Genomic DNA, 26,490 nt, shown 5'->3' on the forward strand with positions numbered 1-26,490 from the left:
TTTTGTGGCCAAATTCCCCATTTCTTTGCTGTCATGAAAATTTATTTCACTGGGTTAACACTTTTAATAGGCTGCCAACTTTTTTCTTTCATTTAGAACCCTCAGCAAGCTATAATGCCATTTAGCAGGAAGACGTGATAAAGCCAGTTCGGTGCTAGAGCCAAATTCTGTTTCTTTTAGTCACTGATTTTTGATCTTGTGAGTAAGATAAAACCATAATTGAAATGTTAACTTTGGGAAAACTACTACATAAAAGTACATAGAAGAGAACTTTAATTAAAGTATTTAATGTAATGGAAAGACAAATTCTTCGTTCCTGAAGTATTTTTGTATTTTTATTTTAAATTCTTTAAGGTGGGGGGGGGGCATGGAGAGGGACTTGTGTAATGGTGCCTAATTTGGTCAGTTGCAAGGTTTGAGTATATTGATGATTTCTGATGGATGGCACTTCCTGCCGTACTTCCTGGGATACCCTCTAGTGGCTTAAAATAGCTCAGTTAATAATGTAAGTGGGAATCATTTTAAGGAGTCTAGATAGGCTTTTTAAGTGCAGTTGTAGTTTCTGTACTTCTTACGGTTCTAAAATAGCTGTGATTTTCAGATCATAAAGACTTCTTTTGGTTTTAAGTACTGAAATAACCACAGATGTTTTCAACTGAAATGGAGTTAAACATAAAGAATACACATTTTACTCTGTAACAAAAGCTGTTAAATAGGGTTGGCTGAGGCAACTTTTATATTTTGCTGTAAGATTATCAGACATTAAATGAGATGATTTAAGACCTTACTTTTGCAAAAAGCAGGAAATCGTATAGCTGGATGCTGCACTTGACATTTAATTTTTCTGTTTCCGATGAGAATTATAGACTAGTTTAAAAATAAATACACAAATAAATAAATAAATGCCTCTGAGAGAACCTTTTTAAGCTCTCCTAAAACAGAAGAAAATGCATGCTAGAGTAAGCTTTAGGGGGTAAATTAGAAGGTGGGGAAAAAACATGGAGCCTTGCCTTTTTCTAGAGGAAATGGGCCCTTACATTGGCTCTTCTGCTCACAGAATTTCAGCTGTAAGGAAGGACAAGCAATGAATGCTGTACGTGGCCTATATTTAGGATGATTTTTTAAAGAGGTATTTTAGTGAAGAAAGTGTAATTGATAAGAATGAGGAGAAAAAAATGTTTTCATAGTTATAGCTGTGCTCTGTTAGCTCTCAGACGCACTGAGTCAGTATAGAAGTTAACACTGTGTGTGTGTGTGTAATGCTATGCTTCAGTACTAGAAATTAGCTTACACCCTTTGCGCACGTGTGGTGAGACAAGTGTGACCATGTTTGGGGTTTGTTTTTTTTTTTTTTTCAATTTCATTTTTGCAGAAGGGAGAATCTCATTTCTTAGTTCTGTTATCACCTATAAAAAATGTGATTCCCAAAGCTCTTTCCAAAGCAGTTCTGTGATTGCATTTTTAAACTGTTTTTTACAAGCTGCACTAGCATTGTGTAAAGGATGATTTTGCAGGATGTGTGTATGTAGTAAAAAATGGCAGTAGTACTCAAGTAGGGTCAAATATTATGACCAAGTAGGATCAAATAACACTTGGCATATATACTTATCCACATAATAAAAAGGAAACTTAGTAATTTCCTCTTTTCGTAACTCCATCCTTTTATAAGAAGTTTATTTTTAATCAAATAATTTCTAAGTAATGATAACATATGCTTGGATAAATTTTGTCAATTAATCTTTTTTTTTCCTTCCCATTTAATATAATGTTTTGTTCTTTTTAAATACCAAGCTGCTACTGCAACTTGGTGCTTTTTATTATTTGAAGGAGAAAGGAAAAAAGAATTCAAGTCCAGAAATACTTCAGTATTTCAGTAGTTCAGTAAAGCTAAACAGACTTTTTTCTGTTCAACAGGCATTGTTTCATGGGAAATTTATTGACACTGGTTTTTCTCTGCCTTTCTACAAACGAATGCTGAGCAAAAAACTTACCATTAAGGACCTAGAATCTATTGATACTGAATTTTACAACTCCCTCATTTGGATAAGGTTTGTAGATTATTTTTTTGAGTGTGTGATGTTTTGTGGATTTTTTTGTTTATATAGAATTCATGGCACTTTTTTTTTTCTTTTCATTCAGGGATAATAACATCGAAGAGTGTAACTTGGAAATGTACTTTTGTGTGGATATGGAGCTCTTAGGAAAAGTAACCTCACATGAGCTAAAATCAGGAGGTTCAAATATCTTGGTAACTGAGGAGAACAAAGAAGAATATATTGGGTAGGAAGCTGTAGATATTGAAAAAAAGTGTTCCATATTTCTTCTCTGCTATAATCTTTTTTGACACAGTATATGATTTGTTTGGGGTCTGTCCCCCCCATTACTACGTAATTCTTGGGACTGTTACTGAAATGGTATCTTGGTATCCTTTTTTTTTTATGGTATCTTTTTTTTAATTTAGAAGTGGCTTGACCATTTTAGTTGAAACTTAAAAAACATTACCTCTTTCAGAAGCTCAAAACAGAAAATGACTACTCTTTGTTGAAGCTGGAAATAGTCTTTGCTGGAAGTGTTGGGCAACCATAGTTATAGGTATTATAAGCCACAGTATTTCATATATTCTCTGCCTACATGGTGTTTTTTGCTCAAGAACAGAGTATTTTAAGATCAGTGGAAATTTTTCTTTTCTACCAGTGAAACACGAGGATTATGCACTTTTTAAGGTAAAACAAATTTTGCCATAAAAAAACCATAATGCCCAAGTAGCATTAGTTTCATGAAGAGGCTGCTTAATTTTGATTAGTGAAAGGTTAATAATAATTTTTTTTTTTAATTAACTGTAATGGTAATCTAAATACATCTTGCTACTTTTACTTTTGTCTGAGTTTGGAGGCTTGTGATAATATTAGTATGGTAGGTCCCTTCTAGTCTATGGAATCATACAGTGTAGGAAAGTAAAGTTGGAGGGAGCGTTACCTCATGGGAACACACGCAGTCATACATGTTTGAACTTCTTCATGTTGAGTGCTAATTGATGTTTAATTTATGTTTGGTTTTTTTCATACCAGGCTAATGGCTGAGTGGCGATTTTCTCGGGGAGTTAGAGAACAAACCAAAGCTTTTCTTGATGGTTTTAATGAAGTTGTTCCTCTACAGTGGCTGCACTATTTTGATGAAAAGGAGCTGGAGGTGAGGTTTTCTGTTCAACATTTTTACCTTTTGCAAAGGTAATACATATGGAATGATTAAACGGATAGGTCAACTTGAATCTCTCATCTGTGGCATGCTGCACTTTATAGCTTCTGGAACATGGAGAATTTAATAGGAGCAGTGGGATAAATCACGGTGAAAAGCCAGCATCTATTGAATCAGTGTTTTGTGGTGTTCAGCAGTTGAGAATTTTAGATTCCATCCTCAGTATTAAAATGCGTTTTGCAAGTGTCTATGAAAGGATCAGAATATGAGGTCACAGATGGACCTGTTAGTCATAGAAAACTTTTCCCTCTGTGGTAGATGGGTAGAATTACCTTGTAACAGATGGCACAGAAGTTGATTCTGGTGTATAGTGATCGCTTAGTTTCACAAACATAGTCTAGGATAGGTTCTAGGGTTATTACACATAAGGACAGAAAGTTGGAGGAGTGAACAAGGTTTGAAACTTAGTTTTGCAGATTCTCAGTATGTAACCCAAGGGCTGATAACAGAGTTGCTTGAATACACCAGGTTTACTTAACAATCAGCCTGACCTGTGTTCACTGTTGGGGTTGTGATTGGAGCAGGGACAAAAAGCTCTGTAGTGCTGTGCTTATTTATGTCTGTGAGACCTGCCAAAGTTCCCTGTATATAATGAGCAGTGTTCTGAAAGCTTCTTAAGTTAAATGGGAGTTTTTCCTGAGAAGAGACTTTGATCTATCTTATTTAGTATTCATTTTTGTAGGAGGCTTTGCCTTTAGCACTTCCAGCTTTCATTGCCTCTCGTAATGAATACTTTGCAGACTTACACTTTGCAGTGTGTTTTATCTTTACTAGTAGTAGCAGTAGCAGGAATGTAATCATCATCATCTTGGAATATGAGGCAAGGTTTTAATGGGATAGGTAATATCCTCTTTAATATAAAATTTCCTTATATGGCAAAGGTAATATCTTTTATTATTGAATTATTAGTTGGAAGAAACTAAGTTTCTGGTATGCAGGCTTTCAGACCACTTATATATGTGGTCTGAACATAAATATTTTTGTTCTCAACATAAATAATTTTGGAGGAGTTCTGTAAACTTAGGATAAAAGAAAATCTAACTGGAGTAAAATGAAGAAGTTACCAGTCCTTTTTCGGGAGCAAGAACTTCCATTTTTGTTAGTGTGTCTCATACAAGATACAAAATTAATTCTTTAATTTATGTGTGTAGACTTGTATATTGTCAAGTAATCATTCTCTTTTCTAGGTTATGCTCTGTGGTATGCAAGAAGTTGATTTAGCAGACTGGCAGAGGAACACTGTTTATCGTCATTATACAAGGAACAGCAAACAGATCATATGGTTCTGGCAGGTACGTTGATCAGTAAAATTTCTGACTTCTTTAGATTTTGTTTTGTAACACAAATGACGTGGAGTGGAGGGATGCCATCTAAATGAAGGTTCTCGCTGCTTCCTTTCTTTTTTCTTTTCCGTGGAGGAGGATTACTGGTTCTTAGGGAGCATACATTAGGGTGGGAAATGGCAGCTAGATACCCGCATTGTGTTTGGATGGCTGGGTCATGAATACTTTTTCTGTATCTTGTCTTTCTTATTGATTATATGACAATACAGTTTTTTGTATTCTTAGCAGTGATCTACCTTCTAAATGTTCGTCTATGTAGTACACCTGTACATCTGAAATGCCACGTATTATTTATGATTATTGTCATATTAACTGTGCCAGTCTGGCACTGACTGGTTATAACTCACATTTTAATGAAGTTGGCTAAGAATTATTTTCAGAACAAAACCTCCAAAAATGCTACACAGGCTCCCAGTTTCTATGAATTTCCCTAAACCAAACTCACTTATCACTTGTAATAAATCACCATTTTAGAGATGCTTTTGACAAAGTTCCTATCAGAAAATGATGCAAATCGGTTATTTCCTAGCTTATTTATATTGTCAGAATAATGTAAGGTCTGATGATGTGCTTGGTACTGAAAGAATCGTAACCAGAAGTTCAAGTAACTTGGAAATGGTTTCAACATTTATAGAACAAAAATACTCATTTTGTTATCCAGGTTTTTCTGAGTCAATATTCTAGCTGTATCAGTGCCCCCTCTATTACTGAGATGTTCTCTGTCTCCCCTCTCTTTTCTTCCTCTTCCCTTTCCTTACCAAGTGATGCAGCTGTTATGGATGGTGTTTCCTCTCACTGAGATTGCCACATGTAGGGAATACTTCAGTCTTGAATTACCCAGGGCCTGTGGCTAGGCTATTGCTGTGTTTAATCAAAAGGCAATAGTCTTCATATAAAGCATTGGCATGATTTATATTTTAGTGTAGGATAAAATAGATAAAGTTTCTTCTTATTTGCTGTTCCCAGCCTTCACATTGTAACGGTCAACAGTGCATATAATCTGAAATCATTGTCTTGTCCCTCCACACAATTTTTCTGAAATCAAGAAAGGTAAATTGTTCTCGAGGTGGTGTCTTTTTAAATGGAATTACACTTTTTTCAACAATCTCGTGGGGTTTTTGTTGTTCTCCAGCTTTGTTAAAGTTTTTTATTAAGTAATCTGAATTTCTGTGCCTAGTTTGTAAAAGAAACAGACAACGAGGTTCGCATGCGACTTCTGCAGTTTGTCACTGGCACTTGCAGATTACCACTGGGTGGATTTGCTGAACTTATGGGTAAGTAAAAGGTGACCAAAACTTTTATATTGTAACTGTTCTATTTGCAAACGAACCATGCTGCAAGTGTACAGATAGCAGGAACTTCATGTACATCAGCTTGGATCTAGAAGGGATTTTATATCAGAAAACCCAAGAATACATTTATAAATTATTAGGAAATGAGCTCATTTCTATCAGAAGAATGTTCATATTCTTGTAACGTTGAGTAGCACCTAATGAGCTCTCTCAGCTGTATCTGAGTTGTGTCTTATGTCACGTATATGTCACGTGTGCTACTTAAAAGGAACAGATTACACTTTTTTTAATCATCTTTTCTAGGAAGTAATGGTCCTCAGAAATTCTGCATTGAAAAAGTTGGTAAGGAAACCTGGTTACCAAGAAGTCATACTTGGTGAGTTGTTATATGTAAACTTTCTATACCTTTAGTGGTTCTCTCTTCTGATCTTGGATTTACCAAAACAAATGAAATCTAATTAGAATCAGTTCTCTATCTCCATCTTCAGCTTCTTTGATTGCTCTGACATGCCAGTATTGAAAACTTTTCTGGTTGCCCTGTTCTTAAATTTTGCTACTTTACTGTACACAGTTTGTCAGCATCAGATCTATCAAAGGTATCATATCATCCTGCTTGCACAGAACTGAGAGGTGTTTCCCTAGTTATTTTAGAGAATATTAAATAACTGAACAAAAGTCATATTGGTATTAGGTATATAGTTATTAGATACACTTAATTATACAGTAACATATTATAAGAGATAAATGTATAGTCATGAGAAAAAGTAATGTGAAAGAAATGGCAGCAAACATTCTAAACAAGGATGCTTAGCCAAGAACGCAGATACTTTTTCCTGCCAGGCTTCAGATATTAGTGGCTTGGCATTCCTATGCCAGACTGGTGCAACAGAAACACAGATCAGTTTGCCGTATATACTGTGCGCAAAATGGACACACCTTCCTTTGGCAACGTTGAGACCATAATATTCATCATACTTTTAAACTACTTCAGGGAATCCTCCATTTTACCATTTTCTCCATCGGTGCTGTTTTTTCAAGGGATGATTGCAAGAGTCAAACATCCCTCTTTATCTAACATAATTTTGGGGAAGGCATGGAATGAAACAGAATTTTGGCAGAAGCCTTTTAGGGCAAAGTTTAGAGGGAAAAAAACCCCTATATCCAGGCATGCGTAGGAAGGAGAAAAATTCAGCTTTTTCATGCTCTTGCTGGAATTTGGAGATGCATCAAACTAGGAGGATATTAAACTTCATGGTGAACCTTCCCTTTTCTGAGTATTATAGTTCTGTGTCTCTTGGGCTGTCTTTAGTCTTCAAAGGTTCTGGTTTTTATCTGATGTGATAACAGTCTTTTGTTTCTTAAAGTATTCCTCTCAAACTTTGTCTGTTTTTACTGCTCATGGAAATATCAAGGCATTGAGATGGCACTGATTGCTATTTCTTCATTTCTAATTGTTAGATCAGAACATATTTAACTTCTACTATAGCAGTCGAGTTCAGTAGTGCTCTACATGGGATTAGGTAAACTTAACAAAATTTTGTTTTTTTCTGCTCAGTTTTAATCGTTTGGATTTGCCACCATATAAAAGCTATGAACAACTAAAAGAGAAGCTGCTCTTTGCCATTGAAGAAACAGAGGGATTTGGTCAAGAGTAGAAGTGGCTTCTAGTCAAAAAGGAGATCTCACATAATAAAAGGCCCAGCCAACTAAAATTGCACACTTAATTGTATATAAGCTTTTTGTTCTGTACAGTGATCTTTCTGGAACTCTAAAAGTATAATTGTTCTCCGTTCTTCCACAAAGATATGCAAAACAGTTCAGCCTTTTCTACTTTTATTTATTGCCCTTCCAAAAGACCAGAAAAACCCCTCATAAATTTTGAAAGCAGACAAGAGACTTATTTAAAATATATATAAAAAAATATAAATATATATACTAATAGGCTCTAGTTTTATAGAGCTTTAAGTGTATGAACAGTTGCAGCCATTTAAAAGGGCCTGGATTTGCTTTATCTTGGCTTTATTATTCAGAAAAATGTTTAAACTGCTCTGTGTTCTCTCTTAAGAAACATCTCCAAGTTTGTTTTATTGCATGGCTGTTCTAAAAGGTGTTAAAGGCTTAGGCCAAACGTATCCTAAATATGTAGAAAGATGCTGCTGGTATTTGAGACGACAGAATATATTGTTCTGTCAGTTTAATTTTTAAATACGTAATAGATGATATATCCCTCTCTACTGATGTAGCCAAGGTCATGAATAAAGCCTTTACTACTTGCACAAGAGTCACGTACAAGAAGATGAATGTGATTTAATGTTGAAAGGAATTGGTGCCACTGTTCTGACTTATTGTAGGAGCTGAACAGAATATTTTAATTCATTTGAGCAGCATTGAAATTTGTTTACATATTACCTTGGGTTATTACCACGAAGATGTTAGGTAATATTCAAAGAAAAAATAATAATAAAAGAGAAAATATTACACAGTCGCTCCTTGGTCTGGTGTCTTACAGGTTTCTTTTTTTATTGTTTTTTGTTTCCCTTTTCAATCCATGATGTCCTTTTTACAACTTTGTAGAGTGTATTAATGTAAACTGAGCTATAAGGATATACAAAAGGTAATGTGAACTTTGCTGCTTTATATGTTCATCTTCAGTTTCAGTTATTGGATCTAGTAAACCCAAATAAAATGAAAGTTACATAAGCTTTGCACAGATAAAAATACTCTTGAGTATTAAATACTCTAATTCCTCTTAAGTTCTTACAGAAATTCAGATGTACCTGAATTAAGTAAGTATGTCTCAAACCTGTCATTCTTTTGCATAGGTCAAGTTTGTCCTAAGTGGACAATAATATAAAGCCATTTTAAAATTAGTTTTATTGGCATTGAGGGCATTTGCTGAACTGCAAAGATGTGTTTTTAAAAAAAAATCAAATTTAACACCTTATTCGTGTGAATTATATTAAATGCTACTTTTAGCAAACTGTGCTTCCTTATTATAGAGTAAAACCATGTTTAAAATTTCCATTTGTATTATGCTTTAAATATTAACTGTAAATTCCATTACATTTAACTTACACAGAATTTTTGTACACACATGAAAATGATTTCTTAGAATGATTAAAACCACTTCTGTAACATCATATTGCACTGTTAAAAGTGTACATGCAGAAAAAATTGCTATATCTGTTCACGTATCTTTCCAATACAGCAACTGAATTCTGCCAAAATTTTATTTTTCTACATATTGGATTCTCTTGAGGCTTTGTATTCAATATGCACAGCTTACTGTGGAGCTGTTAATCTGTACGTAGCTTTGGTAACACCGGTAGTGCAACAGGCCCAACAGACTGCTCTCTTATGTGAACGTTCTGTAAAAGTTTCAAAAATTTCCACCACTTTGCGGTTTTTCATACTACACCAGATATCTTCTGCAAAACCATTTTCATAAAGATAGCATTAAATTAATTTCAAATGCAAATCCACTTAAATTATGACATGCTGGTTGGAATGGAGGAAGCTATAAAAAAAAAACCCAAACCACAACCGTACATCAAATGCCGGGCAACAGAAGTGTGTGTGGCTTGCCTAAAAGACAATTAAGAGGGCTGAATATCAGAGTTAACTTCATGAATTTGCACTAATGAAGGTGACCCACTACCGACTGCTGAATTTTGTGAATCTGTGAGTAAGTGAACAAAATAATAAAAAAGACAGCACATCTCAAGAATGTAGTTGCTTTATTGTTTTGATAATTTTAGCTGTCTCATAACTGCAATAGTTTTTCCTGTGGGTAAGGGTTGTAAGGAAAAAACGAAACCCAGTGGCCTTCTGTACACATATATGATCTATTGACTGGTTTCAAAGGACTGACTGAAAGCATGGCTCTTAAGAGGGGGGGGGGGGGAACCCACAGTGATTTGTATACTTGTGTGTGTGTGTGCGCACACGCGTGTACTTTGGACTTTCTGGGAATTTCAGTGGTACTGCATTCTAACTTCTTTACCTGTTTGCATTCCCCATAATTCACCTGTACTTGGGGGAAAGGCTGGAGATCAGAAGAGGGAACCAGTGAGGTAATACTACTTGAAGGAGCTACTGTGTAGTTCATGGATTCTGTTTGTCTTCCTGCAAGCAACTCAGCTGCTCTTAACACTCAGCAATCTTTACTTGGTACCTGCATAGCCTTCCTCTTTGTGCAGATACCGTTTTCTGCAGCAGAAAAGGCACAGACGTAAGGTGCCTCTGCCACAAAGCTACTGGAAGTGGTTTTGTGTGTGACAGATGTTTTTGTAGTGCATGAATGCAGAAAATTTGAAAAATCTCTCTGAAACACTACATGTCATCCACCCTGGGACTCTGACATATTGAAGACTTCATTTTGATGCTCTACTAATAGAAAAATAAGAATTACTTTATTGTAGTGGAGAAAACCATCTTTTAATTAGTTTTGTGATCTGAGGCTAGAATTAAAGCTCGATTGTCTCTCACCTGTGGACTTTTACTGCTGACTTGACACAGGCTTGGTTTGTTAGTCTAAGCAATTTATGCCCTTCTTCGTCTTCCTCCTACAGATAATCCCTTCAGATTATGCATTCCTCCCGTCATCGTAGTCTTGGGGAAGGAGTGCATATGGTTGAACTGATGATCTTAGAGGTCCTTTCCAACCTTAATGATTCTATTCTAGTTTTGCCTTCATTAAAAAATAATCCAGCCACCAAGCCAGGAAACATGAAATTAATTATTACTCTCCCCTTAACTGGTTTAGTGGTAGACTTGGTAGTGTTAGGTTAATGGTTGGACTTGATGATCTCAAAGGCCTTTTCCAACCCAAATGATTCTATGATTCTATGTCCAGGAAACATTATGCAGCCACTAAATCCTCAGAGTTCACGGCCTCTCCACCTGCAAATAAGTATTGGTATTTCACAGAAAGCTTCTCCCTGCACATGCTTGATATCGCCCATAACAGGGTTTTCTTAGGTGTTCCCTGCTTCACTTTTTTTTTTTTTTTTTTTTTTAAAAAAACACAGCATTTTTTGCAAAGTCAAACACTAGCATTTAAGTGTATTGGAATTAAGATTGCTTGTGCAGCCTTAATGAGAAATCTGTAGGAGCATCTAATAACGTGAACATACATTACTCTTGAAGGCCGTTGAACCACACAGAAGGAGAACGCTCTAGAAAAAAACTGCAGGTTTATAATTATGTCATGGCCCTACACCTCCTTTCTTTCCAGTTATGCTAGTCATGTTTCTTATTATTCCTCATACATAACTTGTTGCTGAACAGTGTAAAAAAATACCTGCACAACCACTGTCCCAGCCTTTCCCCTCCAATATATACTTGTCCATGAAGCCCTTTATTCCCATATAAATCAACAGACAGGATCACATAATGAAACTGTTCTAGTTGACAGTTTAATTGAAATGAGGTGGAGCTAGCACGTTAGGCTATACTTTTATTAATAGCTTCAATAAACCAAAGTAGTATTTGGGGTCTTTTTCCTATGACGCTCAAACCTGAGGCACTGAATTCCCATTATCTTGTCTTGTTATATAGAATTAAGCAACTCCAAAGCTTCTTTTTGTACCTGAAAGAAATAAATACACTCATAACGAAACAGTGCCAGGTAGTTATAGGCTCTTCTAGCAGAACTTACCATGCAAGCACCCAAGCGTTTCACCACAGTTCTGTAAATTCAGTTCTGTAAACCCTCCTAAGACGAGTCATTTTTCTTCTGTAGTTTGAGATGCTCAACACTTGAAACATGAATGGGAATAAAACCACTTAACCCAGTGCCTTCAGTGTAATTCACTTACTATATATAGGAAGTTTATTTGGGTTGAATACAGATGATTAGCTCTTCATTTGCTGTAGTCCAGCAGTAGCATGTAGTAAGCTGTCCTATTTCTGACCGTAACCAACCAACCGAGGCTTTTTAAAACTCTGGACAGTGGCTAAGGAAGTGTGAGAAGCCTGTTTCTGAGACTCCCTTTGCCTAGGGATTCTAATCTAATCTAGGGTAAAATCTAATAAAATTTGAATATGACCTCTAACATCTATATTAAAAAAAAAAAAAAAAAAAACCAAACCAAAAACCCAACAAACTTCTGGCCCTGACAGAGCAAGCAGGTAAGCCAGATACTGCAGATACTCAGAGGTAAAAGATGTTCAGAAAACCTACTTATGCCTACCTCTGCCACATGCAGAGACAAGAATTACCATTTCTTTGCACAGGCCAGTTTCCTTGTTACTGGACTACCAAGTCTAGTTCCCAATGAATTTTGCATTCCACAGAGTCACACAGAGAATGGAGAGAATACCACCCCTCTCAGTTCAGCAGCTCTGCACCCTTCTAGGACATAAGGAAACAGATGTTTGTACCAGGAGGCCAAGCACGGCTGCAGTGGATAAGTGGTTTAACAACTTGACTACTGCACAAAAACCACTACTGACTCCTTTTGCGTGGTTTCTAAAGAAGAGCAAGCTTTTGTCATCACTGGTTTCACGTGTGCCTCCAGCTACTAGTAACTGTCAGAAGAACTGACCAATTTCATACATGCCTGAGACCACTACTCCTTTAGGCTATTAAATTCCTATCCATTTTGAAAAGCAGTGGAGGAATGGGAACGCTTACTCATATTTCTACTGAAAGGTGTTACTGAAGGAGCTCACTTTTGGGAGAAACAGCTTGAGCCTTACTAGAGAATCTACAGAGGGAAACCTGAGTAGTGTTTTTTTCCTGAGGTGTGAAGTGCAAAATCCTACCAAAGTATTTCTTACAATTAGGATATTCAGAATGCCACAACACATTTGGATGTTTTCTGTAACAGTTAAGGCATGATCTCACACTGCAGCTTAATGCTAATTGAATTGGAGGTCAATCAACCATAAGGAAAATCAATTGGAAATCAGGCTTTGTTAGTCCTGATGCTAATGGGATTGTTTATGAAAGACAGCTGCAATTGCTGTGGTTTATACTCAATGCAGTATTATGTCTGAACAAGTCTCACAGATTATCCCCCTGGAAGTACTCTATGTGTTTAGGTAGGAAGCAGATGCCTACCCATCCAAACCGGGATCCTCCTGAGCAGTTCAAAAGGGTAGTTAAGTGCCTTGTGTCACCTTAGCATTGGAGATTTGCTGTCAAAGATACATTACTTCCATTTGTCTCAATTCAGATATAGTCTGCATCTCTCCCTAGGGGCCTGAAAGGACTGCAATGGTAAGTTTTACGGATCTAGCAAGTTTTTGATACATCCATGTTTTTTCATTCCTCCTGGTCATGTGGTTTTTAGCCCTTCCAAAATATGATTTCAACCTTTCCAGTTTTAGGCATACGAAAAGTGAATCTGTGCTCACATAGACATGGGTTGGCTCAGGTGCCTGCCTTAACTTCAACAACACAGTTAGGAGTAGGTCATTGTTAACACTACAAAAACATCTTGAAGAAGAAAGCATGACAGTTCTTTATTACAAGCAGAGTATTTCCAACCATCATGTTCAGAGGCAGTTACCAACATACTAGACTTCTTTGGTGTCTGGATGTGATCCTGGAATATAGGTGCTGAACTACAATTTACTCTGAGTTAACTTTATAAAACATTCCACTGCCGTGATGTCACATGTGTTGGTTACAGTATCTAATTGTACTATTACAGTTCTTCCTACCTGTTTGTCCTCTTCTGTATGTGCAGGATACTCCTTCGCTTTGCTTAACCACAGAAGAGCCATCTTTTTATTGTTTAACTTCAAGTATGTCTTCCCCAAAAAGAGCAAATTTTTGCTGTAGAAATTTGGGTCAACTGTATAGAGACAGGAGAAGAGCTTTAAATGAGAATGAGCAGCATACTGTCAAAGCCATGATGTAGTGTCACTCCTTTAAATACTTATCATGGAAAAGATGAATAGTGTTTTGGCTTTAGATCAGAAGGAAGCTAATGTAAAACTTCCACTTGGTAGATTTCGGTCTCTCATACAGTTACATTAGCTAGCAACTTGTTGGTTAATATACTAAATGAAACTAGATTCCTCACAAAGAGCAAAGCAGTGAGCTTAATGTGTAACAGCTTTGCTTTGCAGAGTCTGTGCTTTTTTGGGTCTAGTAGGTGCAATAGGCAGTGCAACCAGCTTTGCAAGTACAGGCAAGGAAGTAAAGGGCACGTTTCCTAGCTTCAGACCACGCACATACAGATATTAGTTTAGCTTTTGCTACACAGGAAGAAAACTTGAAACTGTCTGTATGCACATTTAACTTTTTTTAAGGAGAGATTTAAGGAGTTGCTTTTATAAAGCAAGCATTGGCTATCAATCATTATTAAAGACTAGTCTTGCCTACTGTTCATACTTATACCACAAGCCTTCTCTGCTGCTCAGTCCACCATTCCAGTTCACAGCTGCATTACCTGACATCCAGGGGAAGATACACAATGAACTTTTCCTTTAAACTTCACTGATGTTAACTATATACAAATCTTTCACAGAACACTGTCTTCCCTTGTCTTCCTTTATCTTTCAGCTAGCCAGTTTTGCTTATGGCTTCACTCCTGGAGAAATAATAGGTTCGTATTTTCTTTTACATGTGGACAGGTTTACTGCCAGTTAGATTACTACTCTGATCCAAACAGCTTCTGAAATAATAAAAAAGTGCGCTTTCTCAGAGGACTTTAGAACTTTAAGAAAATTTTGAAAAAGTGACATACAATTCCCTTTTTTGCTTGCTTCTTCCCCCTGCATTCCAGTTGAACACCTTGGGGAAGAGCACTTTGTTACTAACGAGGGTACAAATTTCACTTTAATACTTATTCTGAAAAAAAACCCTCATGTTACACTAAGTGATGATAGTAAACCTGTAACATCTCCAATGAAGCATTCCAACCTAACAGCCTAGTGCGTTGACTAGCACAACAGGCTGATATGTTTATCAGCAGATAATATGCTATTAAGATAATACTGAAAGCTAGAGATTTATTGCAAGTCATCATTCATAAAAGATACTAGTGTCCATAAAAGCTAGAAGTATTACCTTCCTCTGCCATGTGGAAGTAACGAAGAGCCTGCAAAAGATAAGGTTGTCCTCTTTAAAATGGAGAATAAACTGAACACAGTAGTCAAACTAAAGCCTTTGCGCATGCTTAACACAGCTGAAGGACTTTTGTCCATGATCTTATTTTTATTAATTCAGCATGCTAGTTGATGGTTCTTATTCGATGTACAATCAGTTTTGACATCTTCTGAACAGAACTGGTACTTATGCAACTATTCCCCTGCAACTTCCTCCATAAGTAGAGTACCTTGTATTTGTCCCTAGCAAATTGGATCATGCTTTTCAAGTCTTCAACTTGTCAAGATAATCTTGAATTTTATTTCTACCGTCCAGCATATCTGCAGTTTCCCCCGGACAGTTCTCATGTATAAATTTAATAGATGAAACAAATCTTATGATTCAGGTCATTAATGTTGACAAATACTTCGGGGAGAACTCGCTCCTACAGAGCACCAGTTAGTATCCTCTTACTTGAGAATAAACCTTTATGAAGTCAACACACATTTTTCAACTAGTTTCCCATCCTGCACATGAAAAATTTCAGTCCATTCCTACCTCTTTCTGATGTTACTAGCTGGAGGGAAAATACTGTCAGAGAACTTAAAGCGTGGACATATCTACAAAACAGATTTTGTACTGAAACTGCAGAAGTCTTACTAGTATGGCTCAACTACAGGTTCTGGGACAAGTTTGCTTCTTCAGCCACTTTAAGTGCTACAGAACTCAATGCTAGGACTAGCATGATTCTGCAGTATTGGAAATCCTGGCTGACACTTTGTATTCTTCTAAGAGTGATTTTTGGCAAAACTTACAAGCTTCACGTGCCATTAAAAAGTTTTCTTTCTTTTTCAATCAGAGCTTAAATTGCTTTCTGTGTAACAGCAAGCAGCATTCTAGAACTACTTTCTAGTGACTCTGGCCCCCCCACCTTAAAAGAACAAAACACAGCAGGCCAGTTACTGGTTGATCTAAACAAACAAAGATTACAACAGCTGCAAACTTACCTATTGCCAATTTAATTTTCAAGTTTCTATACATGTACAAGTGTTTAGATAAGATGCATACTGTGTTAGACACCCTAGAAGATAAACATCTGGACAGTATGTTTTAGGTTGTATGACAGCAGGAATTTTCATAGCAAAGATGAACAAAAATACTGTCAACTGAAAAAAACCCACACTATATGTAGCCAGGGGATGAGAAGGTATTTGTTCACGGTAAGTAACAAAGCAAGCTGTTGCTTTTTGCATTTAATATAAACAGAAAAATTCTCATAGTCCTGTCAAGTAAGTACATGGTATACCACCACCATATAAATCATCAGCACTGGAACTAGTACAGACAGTTATCTGCAATAGATCATAATAGTAAATACCAACTAAGTTATATATAGCTTGTTATTTTCTGCTGCACAATCTACATGAAAATTTTCACTATTCTGTGTGCACCACAGCTGAAAAAAAGAGATTTTTATGTTTTTAGATATCCCTCACTCTCCTGTGTTACAGTCTCATTTTATTAATGACAGTTGTAAACTCGCAAGTCCATGTTTATTCCATAAGCACAGGTCAGCTTTGTGAGGAAAATTAGTAAAAGTATACCAGCAGCTTTGTTGGGGGAATAATAATCTGTGAAACATTTTCATATTGTACCTCTTGAAAGGTGGAGGTTGGTGGTGTGGCAAATAGTGTTGCAGCTATTTTTCTTTGGTACCATGGCATTTCAGCAAAGGAGTAACACCTGGAGCAAAAGGAAACACTTGTACATACCCTTCACATTTTTCTCTTGTTTTCAAGTAACATTGTCATAGCTTGGATGTCATAATTGTTGTTTCCAAGAGTCACAACTCCAGCCATACTGCAAGTTCTAAAAGCAAGTTCTTACAACTGTACAACAAAATAGCAAGATATCTGAAGTTGCTGCATAGCTCTGCTAAAGAAGTTTTGGTGTGTCTTTTACTGGGAACTGCTGTTACATTAGGCAAAACTGGAGACGGCTATTAACCATGAGACAGCTTTTGAGCTTGAATTATTTTAACTATTTATGTGCATTTGATGTTGTTCTAATGTATTTGCAAAAACGGCACAACTGAGTAATGTCATTGCCTTACTTCAACACTACCTTGTTTTTCTCAATTATTAATATAAAGCAGATCTGCAGTACATTCCTGAAAGACTCTGATCTATAAGAATGAAAATAAACCCAAGAATCAAACTACTGTGTTCCAGGCTAGGCCATTCTATGCTGTTTTCCTATCTACTAAATAACAAAGGTAATCAGTCACCTATCTCAGAGACACTGAAAGTATTAAACACTTGTTAAGTAGTTCAAATACATAGAACATTCCAAGTGTAACCGTTAAACAATGCTATTCACTTTATTACCCTCTGATGAGTATAAAAACATTATTCACTGTGTAAAATAGAGCACTCTAGAGGAGGTAAAAAATTAATAAATGCAAATATGGAAGTGTTCGGAGAGGGGAGCAAGGCATGGAATACACAGTCTGAGTTGAAATTTTGCCATCAGATGCACCTTATCAGAAATACCAATAAAAGAGGTTAAAGCCAGGATAGACTAGAAAGGAGAAAAATACTCAAGAACTGGCTGATACCAAATCCCAGTTTCAGAGCAAGATGCTCTGGGATTCAATAGCAAGTATATTTAAATATACAATATGGGGATATTACTATTGTAATAATCTCACATTTCTGATCATCTTTTCTAATTTTCCTTAGGAACAATGTCTTAAGTACTGACCTTGAGGCTCATTCAGTTGGTACCATATGCTTCTGTTTAGAAATTTGGACTATTGCAATTGTTAGGTCATGTGGGAATAAGTGGTGGGTGCTGAAAAACCAAAGTAAGTTTGTAAACTAATTAAAAAAACCTCTGGATTGTAGTTTACTCTGATACTCAAGAGTCCAGAAAAAAAACATAGAGAAGGGGGCTGTGGTTTTTTCTATTTTTTTTTTTAAGCTACAAATATATTGGCTTTATTTATTTTCAATCTCTCAGTCTTAAAGAGAATTCCTGTAGAACAGTGTAGCAGCTTTGGTCTCTTTCAGACAAATAACCAGAAATGCTGTCTGGAATCTCTGACTAACACCTAAAAGATACTGCCTTCAACCACACCGCTTCCACAGAATGCCCTGGTCAGTATGGAGAGTTGTGTTTCCAGTCCCTTTGCCTACTATGTAACAGTAATTCTTAGTACCAATTTCACTGAGCAGTAAATTCAATTTCAGAGACTTTTGGTAATGCATATGCATTTATAAGCTGCCTTAAATATAACTTTTAAAATACAGTATCATGACAGGTAATATAACGGAAGTATTTTAGGAACACATCTCACTTTTGATAGCTTTACACTATACACAGATTGTATTAAGTTGCAGCCATCACTGAAATTCAACGTAAATTCAGTGTTGAGTTTTGTCTCCATTCACACCAGTAGAAAAAAATGAGTAGTGCTCACAATCTCTGATGTCTGCTATAGAAACATACTTAGGTCTGCAAAATGTGTTTTTTTAATAGTTCCACACAGTAAAACAAAGAAATTGAATGAACAATTGGTTTTCATCTCTTTGAACTGCGTAAGAATTAAAAGCTAGACTTTTTCAAGGCATGACATCCTATACCCATTCAACAGGCTTTCATGTTTGCATCAGCTAATTACAAACCGCTGAGTTATTCCAAGCATTTCTGCAATTTACATAAGACATTTTATATTCTGGCATTTTTCTTTGCCACATACTAACTTCTATTTGAAAGTACACCTTACCAAATGCCTATAAGATGAATTGTTGTAGCATCTTTTGGATTCAGTTCAATGGCTCTCTAGTGAGGGAGAAAAAAACCACAAGATGTAAAAAGTTGTTCTGCCACATTTGGACTAAAATACATTGAAGTAGAAGACTTGTTATCGTACTGTTAATTGAACCAGATTAACAGTGTGTAGAATGTCAAGGTGATACAGTATTTATTCAGAGCACAACTACGTCAGCTCACTGCCAAAAAAACTGAAGACACTGACAGATTTCTAAGCACTTCTCTTTAGTGGGTCATTAAGAGTTTCACATGAGACTTGGCGTGTTCAGATTTTGATATAATTTCTGATGATATAAAATTAGTAGTCCTTTATCTTCTCCAGTATTTGTCCTTTACTGCTACACAATCCACAGTTAAAAGGACGGCCACACATCCATTTCTCAATAGCACAGTTACATTTTGTCTAGTCGTAAGAGGTGTCAAAAGCACTTAAGCTATTTGAAGACTCCTTTCTATAGGGACTTAGTTTACTGCTGGAGATAATTTGTAGTCCTTGTCGCTGGGGCATTCAGGACTGTCACAATAACCCAAAGTGTCACCAGGAGATTTGAACAGAAGTACACTTGCAAATTTTTGCCCAAAATAGTTCACAACTGTCACACAATCTACATACTGGATGCATTAACTCTGTCATATGCAAAAAACTGTTTACATTACCTGGAAGTGCTCTTTGATAACAACAGCATTTCCAATTTTAGTCTTGATTCCTTCAAAATCTCCCACATCACTGAGGCAAATTGCATACCACTGTAATTCAAAGAACAAAAATAAAACATTTAATACAGCACTATAGCTCTTAATAGTAAATTTAAAAAAAAAACAAACCCCACAAAACACTAGTGATAACAAGGCAAGAAGTATTTGCTATGAACAGCTCAGCCAGCATCAGAACAACCTGCTGGTCTGCACACGTAAGGGAATCAATGTCATCTTCTTATCCAAGATACCAACACAATTGACTATACTTTGTTAGCTCTCTGGCCTGTGAGAGAAGCAGCACAAAAAAAAAAAAAAAAAAAAAAAAAGAGCAGAATGAAGCCAGAGCCTGAAGTATTTCCAGTGAAACTCTATAGGGCTACTATTGTGCCCAGACACAGCATGCTGAATGTAGGGCGTGTACAACATTTGTACAACATATGTACAACATAAGGCTACATCACAGAAGGGTAAGCTGATTGCATCAGCTGTAATCAACCTGATCAGTCATCTCTTTCCATGGTCCTGCACACATTTAACCAGTTCCTGTTTCCTGTATGCAGGAAATTTGGCTGCAGGTGTCTGAACTCTGATCTTCCAAAAAAGTTAGGGCAAATTAGAAATCTCACTCATTCTCAACTGAAAAGTTAAATTATGCTGAAGTTTGCTGAAACAGTACAATGACATTTGTTCCAGTTTCTACTGGCAGAAATCAAAGAACAAGATACCAGTTATTTTGCTTGGCTCACCTTGTGCGCTGCAAAATTTGATTCATTTTTTTCAAGTGCCTTTTTTGCATACTCAAGGGCTTCATACGCCAGCTGTCTTTTCTTCTCTGCAGAAGTGCTACTAAGCTGAGCTAGGTCTCGTGATGCCCGTGCCAGCCGCCATAACAACTCTGCATCATCACTAGTTATGAACAGAAACACTAACATCTTAAAGCAATAATGGAAACAAAGCAAGCAAAGGTCTTAAACCAGTCTTTGAACATGTATCTCAAGTGGGCGATAAGACAACAGTATTTCATCTCTCATTCTATACAACCCCAAGGTAACAACAAATGAAAGCCCTCCATTATAGACTGTCTGACGATACCTTCATTCTGCCATTCTGGTCGGTGAAGCAAACATATCTGTAGGAAAGGACTTTGTCTTCTCAAAAAAGGTGCAGATTCAAAAAATTCAATAGTACCACACCAGAAGGAAAACAAGGATTAGTTTGTTCTTAGCTAGACAGTATTTTTTGCAGCATTCCACTGATATGATATTAATGTTTACTAGGAATGTTTAAAATATTATGTACCTTTTTCCCTATAATTGTACCTAAATAATGAAATTCTTCCTAGAACAGCAGTGAAAAAACCCATAGATTAGCCATACCACCACGACATAAAGCTGTACGTTTATATATTTATTTATATCACTATATCAAATGGTGGTGTATGGTATGTTATAGCCAAAAATAAGGGAATTTATTATTTTGTTAACATACTGTTTTGAAACACTGCTTGCACTTTACTATACTTTTAGATAACTACCATTTTAATTTTGGCTTACTATTTCAATAGAGACTTTAATATTTCATTTAAGTTTAGAAATCTGGCTATAAAACTGCCCCCCCCCCCCCCAAACCGGGAATACTGAAGTCAAAACTAACAGAAACAAAAAATATTAAAAGCATATACGAGTTACTGCTAAACTCACAGTATCAATAAAAGCCAGTTTTCTTATCCAGAGTAAAACTGAGTCACTGCTCACAGCGCAGCAGTCCTGCTCTAAGCAACACAGTAACACAGAACTAGCAGACTTATTTTTCAGCCAAGTCACAAAAATGTTAAGTACTGCTACTGGAATCATTATTCCTCACAGAATAATTAGTACTGCTATACACCTAACAGCAAGCTTACACCTTGCTTATGACATGACACCCCTTGCAGGCTAGGACCTTCATTTAACTTCCCAGCCTTTATACTTGCACCCCTGGCAAGAATGAGGGGCGGGGGAAGAGGGAAAGAACTGAAAACAACTGAACAGTTTATTTCCTCCAGAAATGTTCCAGGAGTGAGATGCCTTGTCTCCTCCAAAGGAATGGACTCCTCAGTTTGCAATGCATTTTGTGCTTTTCTCTTAAAACAGCTTGTCCCAGTTCACTTATCAATAATGTTTTGTGCCATTAAGACATAACTACATGAGTAAGGAGCCTTTTTTTATTCAGACTCAAATCCTAACATGAGACAAACGAAAACAGAAAAAAACAGCTGGTCAGCAATAAAAAAAGAAATGAAACAGTGATTCTCAAAAATCCTCAATACCTGAATTCTAGGTACTTTGATCATTTAGTGATGTGTAGACACGTGTTGAGTTTTTGCATAATATTTTAAAGGATTCTTAGAGCAACAAAAGCAAAAAAACCTCCTTTGCAGGACTGAAAAACTTGAGTGTTAACCCTCACCTCCTACACCTACCAGTCCTTTCTTCATTCATTTTTCCATCAAGAGGAAAAAGATCATGAGTCCTTCTTTCCTACTTACATAAGGATGAAAGCAAGGTTCTCCAGCATACCACAATGTGAACATTAGTTGAAAAACTGAGACAGAAGAGCACAGGAAAGAAGTCATAGTAATGTCTCAATGCAATCAAGTACCTGTTTTTATGCTGAACCAGCAACCAATACAGCTTTTCAGTTTCTCCACTCCCATACAGGTAGTCTGCTTGCTCTATAACTTCTTCCACTTAAGAAGCAATTAAGATTGTGGAAACAGAAGAACAGATTACATCTAATTAGGACATTATAGCATAAACAAAACATTTTAGAGCAAGACAACCTAGGTGAAACACAAAGACCAAATGATGTAGTTCCTTTCTAGGCCATCATTCCAAACAACTTACATGCACAGCAGGACTGTATAAGCTAAATTTACAGTGAACAACTAGGAGGAGAAACAGTGCTGAAAACATGCCTGTCTCATAGAACTACAAAACAGCTTTCAACAACAGAGCTTTGGATGCTTAATGGATTTAACATTCAAAACTGTCTTTCTCAATGCATTAGACTACTAGAAGTGTTTTGTTTTCTTCTTTGTGAAAATGGTAGGAAAAAAAAAAAGTATGAAAAATATGACCAGGAGGACATGTAAATAAATACTTTGTGTGTATTTGTTAACGTTCATACAGCAGACAAATGGATGGCTTATAAACAACTGAAGAGACATAGTACTCTTCAAAAAGTTACATTTAGTTATTTTAACATCAAAAACCAAAGAGCTCAAAAAATAGCTAGTACAAAGAATTGAAGAAATGTTAAAAATGGTCAGGAACTTAAAAAATAAACTGACAAAGCTTTTGAAATCATGCAGTTCTAAGAGGTGATTTAGGTCCTAGCACTTTCAGGCTTTAATATTAATTACTGAATCCACATAAAATGTGATTGGCCACATAAAATGTGAAATGGCCTCAAGTTGCACCAGGGGAGGTTTAGGTTGGATAGGAAAAATTTCTTCATGGGAACAGTTGTCAAGCATTGGAACAGGCTGCCCAGGGAAGTGGTGGAGTCCCCATCCCTGGAAGTATTTAAAAGACATGTAGATGCAGCACTTTGGGACGTGGTTTAGTTGTGGACTTGGTAGTTTTAGGTTAACGGTTGGACTTGATGATCTTAAAGGTCTTTTCCAACCTAAATGATTCTCTGATTCTATATGCAGTAGAGATCTGACAGTAATAACCTCTTCATTAGTTTATGTACAGAATTTAAATCTAATAATAAAAATGAAGAAAAAAAAGTAAATATTCAGTATGGTTCCATAGTTTTGCCAGAATATGACTGCAGATTGAGTGGGTCCCATTATCTTACTCAACAAGCCAAAATGAAACATTGCGCAAAGGTTTTCTGACTTGAAGTCCTTGAGATTTTCACAAACATGACTCCAAAAAATACAGTTCATCTACTGAAACCTCTGTGTGTTCAAGATACTAAAAGCAAAAATAATTTGAAAAATCAGAATTGGCTTTCTAGAGTATCCATTTATGAACTAAGTACCCATTGTTCTTATGATACGTTAATTCTTTTTCTAGAGAATACTTTAAAACACAACAGAAATGGGGGAGTACGATTTCCACAGCTGGCTGAACATAAAATATGTAAATAAATATAATATATAGAGAGAGTACATAAAACAGCATTCCGGAAACAGAAATATCAAACACCACACCATACAGGATTCTAGCATGAGAACAGATAGAATTAGGAGGAAAAATACCCAAAGGGAAGCAGGTAGGTAACTCTACTGAAGTATATAACTGTACAGGAGAAGAACAAACTCCGAGTTTACTCTTCTGCCAACATTTAAACATGAAAAAATTATCTTTTAAGTCAAAAGTCTTATCTAATTTCTTACAGAACTTTCAGCTAGGCTTCTCGTCTCTTTGGTATTAGTCCTGGGTCCATGATCAAACTTCTAAGTTAAAACATAAGCTCTTACCCCCCACACTTCGTAAAAATTAATCGTGTTTATAAGCTTTCTTTTTTAAAGTTATCTACTGAATATGGTAGTGACGTTTCACAACAGCACAGTTTTACGCAGAGAAGAAAAAACATCAAAGGCTACTAAACACAAAATCCTTCTCTTCGGCTTAAAAAGATCCTAGAATATAAATCACTGAAGATTCAGAGAGCATCCTGGATAATTTTTAACCCTGCCATCTCTAAATACCTTCTATCAACCATTTCAAACATAAGATAAGATAACGGTCTACATGGACTTTGGGTTTTAGCGTCTAAGATTAGCTTCATTGCATATCTTCAGTATTATCTTCAGTAAACTGTTATGTTTGCTTGTTGAGACTCCCTGAACACTACTAACATATCTAATGACTAAATGCTCGGAACTCAAACTTCTGAACACACTTCCCACCAGCTGTTTTATGTAAATTATTAGACTTTTATTTCTTTAAGAGTATTTTTCAGGTATTTCTTTTTTACTCTTATTTTCACCGTATCTACTACATATAGAAAGCACACTCACATTGCTTTTCTTGGCAATGTAAATGCCAGATTCAAGTGAGAGCACTAAAAAAGACAAGAGGCAACTAAGTAGTGTTATTTATGTTCCTCATGGGAAATTTTCTTATTTGTGTACCGAGTAGCTATCTTAAAAATCTATTCACTGAACCTCCTTCTATTACAGCAAATGAAACAGTTCCTTATCTGTTCAGAAGTCTGTTGTCTGAGTTTTTATTTCTATAAGCATAAACATCTAAGATGTTCCTCTGAGAGAGACAGAGAGACAGGTTATCTGAGCTGACTACTATCTAATCTACATGGTAAGCATACATTTCAGTTAGGCTCATTCTCCATTCAGTTAGGCTTACTCTCAAAACCCCTTAATTACCATGTGGCAGACAAGTTCTGAGTCTGCAACAACATCCCCTTTTAAGATAATAGTACTTTTCTTCCAACAGTGAGACTATATTTATTCAGATCTTGAAAAGGAAATTTTATCACTCGTTCTATTTGTTTCTGGTAGCTAAAGCAAGACTTTTCTTCCCCTTTCTCGGTGTGACAAAAATACAAGACATTTCTCAATTTCGTTTGAAATGCAACCTCAGTGCTGCTTGACTAGATTAAATGGGAATTGTACTGTGTTCATACCGAAGATCTGAACTAAGATTTCTAGAAATTCATTAAGGTCTGGTCTGCATTCCTAACTGAGCCACATCTTTCTCAGTAAGTTTTTTAAAGCTTGGGCAACAAGTTGGATATCATAGACCTTGTGCATGTGTTATATCCTAGACAGGATGAGCTACTAGATCTGCTTTCAGTGACACTTGAAAAAATCACTTGTTAAACTGCTACAAGGCTACCCTGAACCAATTCAAAAGCATCCTGTCATGGAAACACACTGCATGCAGTCTTAAGCAAGAAAATCAAAAGCATTGCACCATTTTCCTACATAAGTCTGGCACTAAAAATTTTAAGTTTCATATTAGAATAACCTACGGACTTCAGAATTTGAAAATAATACCTTTGAAGCTTGCATGAACCTCAGCAAAGCCAGAAATCAGCTTGTGAGCTTCAAAAGCCAAAAAGGACCCTGATGAGAGCGCAAACCCCCTTTGAAGGCTTTTCCTAAGTACCTGCATGGGATCATAACATATGTATTAATAAACATTGTCACACTGAGTTAAAGTTTTTCTCATCTCTAGTACCAGTTGTATTTCAGATTTTGAACAGGCTTTTAAAATTTAAAAAGAACTTTCATATGAAAAAACCTCACATCATCAACAGGGCATTTTTCAAATTTTTTCAACAGGGGCTCATAATTACGCTTTACAATACGAGCAGAGCACTAGACTGAAAATAAAGCATCGACATGGCGCAAACACAAGGCAAGAAGCAAAAGAGGCAAACTTGTGGTTTTCAAACGAGCACAGGGATCCCAGCTTTTGCAAAAACGAACCAGCCCTTCGCTGCGCCCCGCGATGCCGGAGTCTCCGCAGCTGCTCCCTCCGCCCGCCGCCCTCCCCTCCAGCCGAGAGGCCCCGGGGAGGGCGAGCGGCGGCCACACGCCCGCGAACACACCCTGGAAGCGGCCGCGCCCGCCGCCCCCCCAAAGCGGCAACCCGGTTACCTCGCTGCCGCCGGCCCCGCGGCGGGCACCGGGCCCCCCCCGGCCCCAGGGGCCGCACGTCGCGCCTCCCGCCTGCCGCCGGAGCAGCCTCCCCAGGCAGGCGGGGCCGCGGCGGAAAGGCCGCGCCAGCGCCAGCACCAGCGCCGCCATGACAGCAGCCGTCACCAGCACCGCCCCCCCCCCGCCAGCGGAGGAACCGGTCCGTCACGCAGCCCTGCCCGGGCGAGGGGGGAAACAAGGGCGGCGGTCGGCCGTTCCGCCCGCCAGCCCGCTGCCGCTCCGAGCGCCGGCCATTGCGCGACCCCGGGGCCCGGGCCACGCCTCGGCCCGGCCCAGCCCAGCCAGGCCGCCGGCCTCGGGCGGGCGTGAGGCAGTGCGGCAGCCTGCGCATGCGCCCCTGGC

At 37.2% G+C, this 26,490-nt stretch overlaps 2 protein-coding genes across 14 annotated transcripts in view; one reads left to right on the forward strand and one right to left on the reverse strand.

Moving 5' to 3' along the window:
- WWP1 (WW domain containing E3 ubiquitin protein ligase 1) overlaps nucleotides 1-9,594 on the forward strand; it is a 61,207-nt gene extending 51,613 nt beyond the window's left edge. For 4 of the 6 annotated variants that reach the window (XM_075728191.1, XM_075728189.1, XM_075728190.1 and 1 more), the window contains 7 exons: nucleotides 1,915-2,048; nucleotides 2,140-2,280; nucleotides 3,069-3,189; nucleotides 4,443-4,547; nucleotides 5,776-5,872; nucleotides 6,194-6,266; nucleotides 7,446-9,594. In XM_075728191.1, the coding sequence (XP_075584306.1) occupies nucleotides 1,915-2,048; nucleotides 2,140-2,280; nucleotides 3,069-3,189; nucleotides 4,443-4,547; nucleotides 5,776-5,872; nucleotides 6,194-6,266; nucleotides 7,446-7,545 (771 nt within the window). In that variant the 3' untranslated portion in view covers nucleotides 7,546-9,594. The remainder of the gene's footprint in view (nucleotides 1-1,914; nucleotides 2,049-2,139; nucleotides 2,281-3,068; nucleotides 3,190-4,442; nucleotides 4,548-5,775; nucleotides 5,873-6,193; nucleotides 6,267-7,445) is intronic. The other 2 variants (XM_075728192.1, XM_075728194.1) reach the window with 2 other exon arrangements.
- Nucleotides 9,595-11,293: 1,699 nt separating this feature from the next.
- On the reverse strand, nucleotides 11,294-26,238 carry RMDN1 (regulator of microtubule dynamics 1). 8 transcript variants are annotated; one of them, XM_075704945.1, is made up of 10 exons: nucleotides 26,089-26,238; nucleotides 25,483-25,594; nucleotides 22,107-22,194; nucleotides 20,213-20,372; nucleotides 19,425-19,514; nucleotides 18,721-18,776; nucleotides 16,589-16,676; nucleotides 14,916-14,946; nucleotides 13,562-13,695; nucleotides 11,294-11,480 (listed from the first exon to the last, which is right to left on the reverse strand). In XM_075704945.1, the coding sequence occupies exons 1-10, from the start codon at nucleotides 26,236-26,238 to the stop codon at nucleotides 11,442-11,444; spliced, it is 948 nt and encodes a 315-aa protein (XP_075561060.1). In that variant the 3' UTR covers nucleotides 11,294-11,441. The 8 variants fall into 8 exon arrangements, 7 of the variants coding, with proteins under 7 accessions (XP_075561060.1, XP_075561064.1, XP_075561063.1 ...); XM_075704948.1 differs by lacking the exon at nucleotides 11,294-11,480 and adding an exon at nucleotides 11,487-11,649; XM_075704947.1 differs by lacking the exon at nucleotides 11,294-11,480 and adding an exon at nucleotides 12,063-12,242.
- Between the last annotated feature and the right edge of the window lie 252 nt (nucleotides 26,239-26,490).

The sequence above is a fragment of the Pelecanus crispus genome, chromosome 2 (assembly GCF_030463565.1).
Source record: "Pelecanus crispus isolate bPelCri1 chromosome 2, bPelCri1.pri, whole genome shotgun sequence".
Lineage (NCBI taxonomy): Eukaryota > Metazoa > Chordata > Aves > Pelecaniformes > Pelecanidae > Pelecanus > Pelecanus crispus.